We start from the raw sequence: 8,399 nt of genomic DNA on the forward strand, positions 1-8,399 counted from the left end.
GGTGAGATTCAAGAAAATAGGCGTATTTTTCGGATTAAAATCAATTTTGCGTTTATCTACTATCTCGCATTGGTGTAAAAACTGCAAAGCACCCGGGTATTAAGCGTTCTATACACAACAAAGGTACATAAGCATGCGTTTATCTTATCTAACACTGTTGTGAAGAATCCGAGAATCAGTGTTCCGGGAGAAGAATCGATTTTTCGCTTCAGCACTACTCGCGTCAACGCAAGTGGCGGTTCCGGTGATATGGAGTCTCCGCTGGTTTTATCAGTGAGAGTGGCAATGAATAGATATGTGCTATGCTGTTTAAGCTGGTGGATATCTGGGGAGCTAACGGAGGGTTTCATTCAACAACGCTAGTCTTGTTGGCTTGTTTGGAGATGCTGATTACACGACGTCGGTGACAAGTACAGCGGAGGCCGCAAGACTAATTCCTCCTCCCATATGCCATCTATCCCGATGGAAATGATGAGAGGGAGTCGTTGAATACGGCAATGACGACACAGCCCGCTTACCGCACTTTCTCTTTGCTTCTCCACATGAATTTGGTGGATGTGTGCAGGGCGCTTGCTGTGCGTATTTATATGTTTTCTGTTATTGCAGCGGCAATGAATCATATGCCTGGTGGCGGCACTGAATGATTATTGCACATTATTAAGTGTCTTTTGACCCGAAGCGCAGAGAGTGCGAATGCCGCTACTGCTATAATTGTTGCAGTCGTTTGACACCCTCCTGAGAGATGTACTCGCGCGCAAAGGGTGACGAAGCGAGCAAGGGTTCCCCATACGGTTGTGCGTTGCTGAGAAACAAGCAGCGAACGCAATATTCCCACAGCAGCCCGCCAGTCATCAACAAACAGTCGCTGTTCATGTGCGGTGTGGGCTCTCGGCCTGCTTGGACGGGGTGAAACAGTTTAGTGTTTGTGTTCAGTTTCATCGCAGCAGAAGCGGGAAACGTATTCAGTGAAGCAATAGGATACATCTCAAACATTAGCATGATTCCCATCGCCCCAATCCAGTAATACGGCTAAACCAGTTCTATCGACGCGCGCAATAACGTCACATTGCAGTTTGAACATATTTGTTTGTTTGCCTTTGGCTTAATTCTTCCACAGACTTCGCATATTTGACTCGCCCAAGATGACGGACTCGAAATACTTTACCACCACGAAGAAGGGCGAAATTTTCGAACTCAAATCCGAACTCAACAATGACAAGAAGGAAAAGAAAAAGGAAGCGGTCAAGAAGGTACAGCGAAAAAGGGGGGAGGAATTTCAACCGATGGCACCCCCCTAGCCGAACCCCATTGAAGTAGCAATTAATAACGCTTGTACTCTGTGCCGTTCTTAATTTAAGGTCATTGCCAGCATGACTGTGGGGAAAGATGTGTCGGCCCTGTTTCCCGACGTTGTGAACTGCATGCAAACGGACAACTTGGAGTTGAAGAAGCTGGTCTATCTGTATCTGATGAACTATGCCAAGTCGCAGCCCGATATGGCCATCATGGCCGTCAACACGTTCGTTAAGGTAAGTATTTGTTAATCAACGTAACATTCTCGAACTCCTTTGCTCAAATCGAACTCTTTTCTCGTCTTTTCATATCGTGTATCAATCGATCATAAACGGTTTCTTTGTATTCCGCTTTACTTTTTAGTTGGTTAGTTAAAGTTCCAACCCTCTTGTTGACGCTATTGTTTCATACTCTTTGATAAAGTACCTCGCTGTGCCACTGACTGCTAGCTGGCAATGTTCCAGCGTGTTTCCTTTCAAAGAAACGATTCACTGTTCGCACAGACCATTAGTGGTGGATTGTTTCACCATATACATATTGTTGGGAAATTTTCTATTTTTGATGAAGATATTTACCAAATTGATTCGAAGCCAACATGCGCTCTGATATTTGTATGCTTCAAACGGACTGAAAGGAAATTGTTCTATGAAAATGATAGGGCATGTACTGAGCTTATCGTACCGTACGCACGCTCACATGTGCTGTTCCTTGTTTCTAGAGCGCAAGCTATCTAAAGATCCCCATCCATAATAAGATAAAAGTTTGTTGATAACCGTCGCTGTGCGGATTATTGGATTGCAACTAAAGGCAGCCAGATCATGAATCACTAAAGCAGTTTCCGAATACTCATCATGTGTTCTCACAGTCTTCGGTTGTTTGGAAATAAATTAATCGTATCTAATCCCACGAAAGGAGAGGTTTTCTTTCCATTCTCTTGCGTTACCCTCGTCATCTTTGCACTCTTACGTATTCGATATTGATTTTGTATGTGTACTTTCTTATAATTCCGCCTGTGCTTATCTTTCCCATCTCTTTGGATTGTTATTGTTTAGATAATTTCGATAATTTGCTGCGCTTAGAATCATTGTTATTCATCCTTTCATATACTAAATGATACGTTCCACACCCAATGTTTTCCACATTTCTCTACATGCTTCTTATGACTGTTTCACTCGAATTTTTCTCTATATAATCAAACGAATAATTATTACACGCTCATAGAACTAAACTTGGTATCTTTCTTTTTCTGTCTTGTTTTTTATCTTCCACCAATTGCTAATGCCATCGCTCTCCTATCCTTTCGAAACAAACTTTACACATCCGTTAAATGAACTTTTGCGTTACCTCTTTCTATATACAAAACCGTTTAAAACCCACTACCGTGATGAGATAAAACCGAATCAAATAAAAATATAAAATCTATGTATTTGTTAATAACATTGTTAAAAAAAAACTATGTAAGGATTTGCCACATTCTCAACTCGTTAAGGTAATCAAATAATCAAAAATTTTGCCAATTGAGTTTTTAGCTAACAATTTCTTATTCTTAATTACCTTTTCGGTCGTTTTGCCTTTTGATTTACAACACGTTTTTTTTTGTTGATAAACTGTGTTGAATTTATAGGTTGCATCGTTTTGTGTTGTTGTTTTTGTTTGTTTCTATCCTCCCTCCCGATACGCACAAACAAGTGTGTATGAAAGTTCCTCAACTCTTCGTATGATTTTGAAACAATTTTTTGGATTCCGTTGTTTACTTCTTGTTGTTTATGTGTCATTTGTTGGTGTAGTCGACCATAGATATGAGCAAAACAACTGTTTTTAGATACTTAGAAGCTTAGAAGTTGTTGCACAATTAAAGCACAATGTTAGTAAATGTTATTAGCCAACATTTCTTTGCCGAACAGTAATGGAGCGTGCCACTAGGGGACCATTGCAGTGATAGTGTTGCTTATGGTTTTATTTTTGCATTATTCTCCACTCTTTTATCGGTTAGCATATATGTGCAATTTATTTAATCCCTTTTTTTTTGCTTGAGCGCACTTTCTCCACAGATAATGGCGGAGCAACTGATGCTTGTGCAATAGCTATCCCATTCGGATCGTATTTGATTTGTGGACACTTTTACATTACCGAACATTGTTGTATCATTATCGTTTGAGCGCAGATGTATCATTAATGCAACCAAATTTCAAGCTTTGTCCTTAACAACTGCTGTTCCAAAATGAAGAAGCTTTCTCCAGCCCATTCCCTACGCATTGAATGATCTACCGAAATACGTATTTCTTTTCCATTTTGTTCTATCAGCCTCTCCTTTTACACAAGACGCTGCATTAACCGTAAATGGTGATTTCGTTTGAAGTTTTTTATCAGTTCAGTTTAGTTCCGTTCAGTTGAAACTTGTATATAAGTATGGGCAGATTTCATTAGCCACCGGTCCACTGTGATTATATTTTCCCTTTTGTCAAGAGTGCTTCTAGCTGTTTTCATTTGTTAGAACTATTTCGTTTTATTAAATTGGTTACCGGTCGCTTAGACTATTAAACAAAACATCGAGCATCGGCTCGCTAGGTAAAGCTACGAACAATAACTAACGTTGCGCATCTTACGCAGGATTGTGAGGATACGAATCCACTGATCCGTGCGCTGGCCGTGCGCACGATGGGCTGCATCCGAGTAGATAAGATCACGGAGTACCTATGTGAGCCACTGCGCAAGTGTCTGAAAGACGAAGATCCCTATGTGCGCAAGACTGCTGCAGTATGCGTGGCCAAGTTGTACGACATCTCCAGCTCGATGGTAACAAATTCAAACATTCCCATCTACCCTATTGCTGACCCGCCAAACTAATGTTACTCTCTTCGCGTAGGTGGAAGATCAAGGATTTCTGGATCAGCTGAAGGATCTTCTATCCGATTCGAACCCGATGGTGGTGGCGAATGCCGTTGCTGCGCTGAGCGAGATAAACGAAGCTAGTGCGAGTGGACAACCGCTGGTGGAGATGAATTCCGCCACTATTAACAAGCTTCTGACAGCGCTCAACGAGTGCACTGAGTGGGGACAGGTATTTATACTGGATTCACTGGCAAACTACACGCCCAAAGATGAACGGGAGGCGCAATCGATCTGCGAACGTATTACGCCCCGTTTGGCTCACGCTAACGCGGCCGTGGTGCTGAGCGCCATAAAGGTGCTGATGAAGCTGCTGGAGATTTTGGCCGGCGATGGCGATTTCTGTTCGATGTTGACGAAAAAGCTTGCCCCACCATTAGTAACGCTGCTAAGCTCTGAGCCGGAGGTGCAGTATGTAGCATTGAGGAACATTAATCTTATTGTTCAGAAGCGTCCCGACATTCTCAAGCACGAGATGAAGGTGTTCTTCGTGAAGTATAACGATCCAATCTACGTGAAGCTGGAGAAGCTGGACATTATGATCCGGCTGGCGAATCAAAGCAACATCGCGCAGGTTTTGAGCGAATTGAAGGAATACGCCACTGAGGTGGATGTCGATTTCGTGCGCAAAGCAGTCCGGGCGATCGGGCGTTGCGCGATTAAGGTGGAACCATCAGCGGAACGGTGCGTGTCTACGCTGCTCGATCTCATCCAGACGAAGGTGAATTACGTCGTGCAGGAAGCGATCGTTGTGATAAAGGATATTTTCCGCAAGTATCCCAACAAGTACGAGAGCATCATTAGCACGCTGTGCGAGAACTTGGACACACTCGACGAACCAGAGGCACGCGCCTCGATGGTGTGGATCATTGGTGAATATGCGGAGCGTATCGATAACGCTGACGAACTGTTGGACGGCTTTCTGGAAGGTTTCCAGGACGAAAATGCGCAAGTGCAGCTGCAACTGCTAACGGCGGTGGTGAAGTTGTTCCTCAAGCGTCCAGCCGATACGCAGGAACTCGTGCAGCATATTCTTTCACTGGCCACGCAGGACTCGGACAATCCGGATCTGCGAGATCGTGGCTTCATCTACTGGCGTTTGCTGTCAACGGATCCGGCCGCGGCGAAGGAGGTCGTACTAGCCGATAAGCCGCTCATTTCAGAGGAGACCGATCTGTTGGAGCCCACTCTGTTGGATGAGCTGATTTGTCACATCAGTTCATTGGCCAGTGTCTACCACAAACCGCCAACGGCATTTGTGGAAGGGCGCGGCGCTGGTGTTCGCAAGTCGCTTCCGAACCGCTCAGCATCGGCGGCCGGAGAAGATAACTCCTCGGTCCCAGAGGCCACCGTTATCCCCAACCAGGAATCGTTGATTGGCGATCTACTCTCGATGGACATTGGGGCACCGGCAGCTCCAGCTGCTCCAGCTCCAGCAAGCAGCAATGTGGACCTTCTTGGTGGAGGTCTCGATATTCTGCTCGGTGGCGGTCCTGCTGCTGCGAACGATACGGCACCGGCGGCGGCCACTGCAGCAGGCGGTTCCGCTGCGGGCGGACTTCTGGGAGACATTTTTGGTATCGGTCCAGTGAGCAGTACCAACATGATTCAGATCCCGAAAATCACCTGGCTGCCGGCGGATAAGGGCAAGGGTCTCGAGATTCAGGGAACGTTCTCGCGCCGAGCCGGACAAGTATATATGGACATGACATTCACCAACAAGGCGATGCAGGCAATGACCGGATTTGCCATCCAGCTAAACAAAAACAGCTTCGGACTGGTACCGAGTGCACCGCTTCAGGTTGCGCCCCTGCAACCGTCCCAATCGGTCGACACTTCTCTATCGCTTGGCACAACGGGTCCGGTGCAGCGTATGGAACCACTGAACAATCTCCAAGTTGCTATCAAAAACAACGTGGACATTTTCTACTTCGCCTGCCTCGTCCACGGTAACGTGCTGTTCGTGGAGGATGGACAGCTTGACAAGCGGGTGTTTCTGACCACCTGGAAGGAAATTCCGGCCGCGAACGAGATACAGTACAATCTGCACGGCATTGTCGGCACGGCCGATACGGTGGCGGCAAAAATGACGGCAAACAGCATCTTTACTATCGCGAAGCGCAACGTCGAAGGTCAAGACATGTTGTACCAGTCGCTGAAGCTGACGAACAACATTTGGGTGCTGCTGGAGCTAAAACTGTCCCCGGGAAGTTCCGACGCTACGCTCAGTTTGAAAACGCGCTCGGTTGAAGTCGGCGCGATCATCTTCGCTGCGTATGAGCAGATTATCCGTTCACCCTAAAACCCACCGCGGGAGAGGCTAACGGCATAGAATTAATATTGTTATATTCCATTAGATTGTAAACGTTGGACAAAGAGATACCCGTAACGTTGGACAGCAGCAATTAGCAGGGGTGATCGTTATGCACACAAACTCTCATTAACCCCAATACTGAGGTTTTGCTCTTTGTTTGCGAAAAAGGCAATATTCAAGTGATTGTTCTACCCTGTTACGCTATAATTGTATTCGTGCACAGTGAAAACGAGCCATGAGTTTTAGTAGTTTCGAATAAGCGTCTATCTCCCTAGTAAAAGCGCATACGTAGACAAAAACATCGCGTAAAACAACCCATATGTACCGTAAATCCACACACATCGTCCATTGTGACTAAATAAAGTGTAATCGAAGATATACAACTTCACCGTCTCGATGGACAGTTCACATTCCCAAGGCACATAGGGGATCCGAAATTTCTTGTAAAATTTGGTACAAAATTTATTTGGAATTATTATGCGAGAGACCATCATATTTTCGTTCAATAACTTATGATTTTGATTTTATTATGAATCGTCAGCATCAAAACGCTGTCCGCTTTTTAAGGCTAACCGTCTCGGCTTCCGACAAAATCCTGACATCCTTCCCAATAGCACTCAATCCAGTATTGCATCCGCTCACACTGCACACAACTTCCAGCGTATTAGCACTCTTCGCAAATATGTTACGGTACATGTTATTAAAAACTAAATAATTACGCGAATTAAGATTGTTCGAGATGGTTAAAAGTATGAAAATCAGTGGTAGTAACATCCGCTCACTCCTAGGTGCAGCTCATTGCAGTCTGCTCATCCGTTCGACGTACAGCTCGTAGAGAATTTTATTTTTAGTGAAATAATGTGGATTTTCTTCGGCGGTCAACACTGGACAGTAATCGCCAAGGATTTCGCCGTTAATCGAAATGGTCGACGCAGGACTATTGCTTCCACTGTTGGCAGGAATTCGAAACGAACCGACGCTGCTTGTATTGCTATTGCTACTATTACTGCTGCTGGAACTGCTGCCAGCCATCACCCCCATCAGATGGGGATTGTTGTGGATGCTAATTGCACAAGTTCCTCCCGCACCACCGAGTAAGTGATGATGGTGATCGTGCTGCCGTATCTGTCCAACGACATGGGATGCACCAGCGACGATCTGCTCCGGCAGCACCCCTCCCGCAATACTGTGTTGGCTGTTGTTTAGATGTAGATTATTGATCCGCTTCGATAGGGGCATAAATTCGTTCTGTTCTTCTTCGCGGGAACGTTTTCTACAATATAAAAAAGCAAACCTTAGCATAACATTCCCAACATTCTAACATGCTCTTGCGTTGCATCGTCAGCTACTGCGTAAATTGGAGCATAATGCGTATGTGCAGCGCAGCGAGCAAGAGAGATGGCGAGAAGAAGCGGTGCATGTAAACAATACGCAACACTAATTCCGAATATTACCTTGTGTCTATTGGCCCTGCCATCGCGAGTTATGTTGAATAAGAGGGGATGATGATGTTGATGATGCTGCTGCCGTCTCATCTACGTTGCACCAGTTCTTAGTACACTTCCGTTGTTTCTTCTTTGTCTGCAGAATACAGAAATAGATTGAACAATTTTTACTCATAAGGGCAACTGTATGCTAACAAATGTTGTTACATTAATTATATTTTTATCACCGGTGTTTCCGTTGCCAATCACAATTTTTGTAATATCTCGTAAACTGGATAATCTTGTTGGGCTGACAAACAAGTTGCATCGCAAAATGTTTTACGATTACATCCACAGCGAGCAGCAGAATGTAATTTTACTTGCAAATGTCGTAGCACATGCATTGCCACGCATTCCAAAGCCAATGAACCGCAACAAGGGCCCCTGTTTTGCGATGGTTTTAAGGGATCTGGTACAAC

General features: G+C 44.9%; 2 protein-coding genes across 2 annotated transcripts; one reads left to right on the plus strand and one right to left on the minus strand.

The window, feature by feature from the left end:
- Window positions 1-997: 997 nt before the first annotated feature.
- Window positions 998-6,484, plus strand: LOC128706785 (AP-1 complex subunit beta-1). The gene is made up of 5 exons (XM_053801726.1): window positions 998-1,020; window positions 1,118-1,250; window positions 1,359-1,529; window positions 3,904-4,089; window positions 4,160-6,484. Exons 1-5 carry the CDS (start codon window positions 998-1,000, stop codon window positions 6,482-6,484), a joined length of 2,838 nt encoding a protein of 945 aa, XP_053657701.1.
- An 807-nt stretch (window positions 6,485-7,291) lies between these two features.
- On the minus strand, window positions 7,292-7,973 carry LOC128708778 (uncharacterized). Its single transcript, XM_053803758.1, has 2 exons — window positions 7,951-7,973; window positions 7,292-7,769 (listed from the first exon to the last, which is right to left on the minus strand). The coding sequence occupies exons 1-2, from the start codon at window positions 7,971-7,973 to the stop codon at window positions 7,292-7,294; spliced, it is 501 nt and encodes a 166-aa protein (XP_053659733.1).
- Window positions 7,974-8,399: the final 426 nt, after the last annotated feature.

Source organism: Anopheles marshallii, chromosome 2, assembly GCF_943734725.1.
Source record: "Anopheles marshallii chromosome 2, idAnoMarsDA_429_01, whole genome shotgun sequence".
Classification (NCBI taxonomy): Eukaryota; Metazoa; Arthropoda; class Insecta; order Diptera; family Culicidae; genus Anopheles; species Anopheles marshallii.

Coding starts and splice junctions, on each gene's coding strand:
- LOC128706785 (XM_053801726.1), top strand. CDS start 998: ATGATTCCCATCGCCCCAATCCA. Junction 1,251..1,358: donor AAAAGGAAGCGGTCAAGAAG/GTACAGCGAAAA, acceptor TCTTAATTTAAG/GTCATTGCCAGCATGACTGT. Junction 4,090..4,159: donor ACGACATCTCCAGCTCGATG/GTAACAAATTCA, acceptor CTCTTCGCGTAG/GTGGAAGATCAAGGATTTCT.
- LOC128708778 (XM_053803758.1), bottom strand. CDS start 7,973: ATGGCAGGGCCAATAGACACAAG. Junction 7,770..7,950: donor GCAGGGCCAATAGACACAAG/GTAATATTCGGA, acceptor TTTATATTGTAG/AAAACGTTCCCGCGAAGAAG.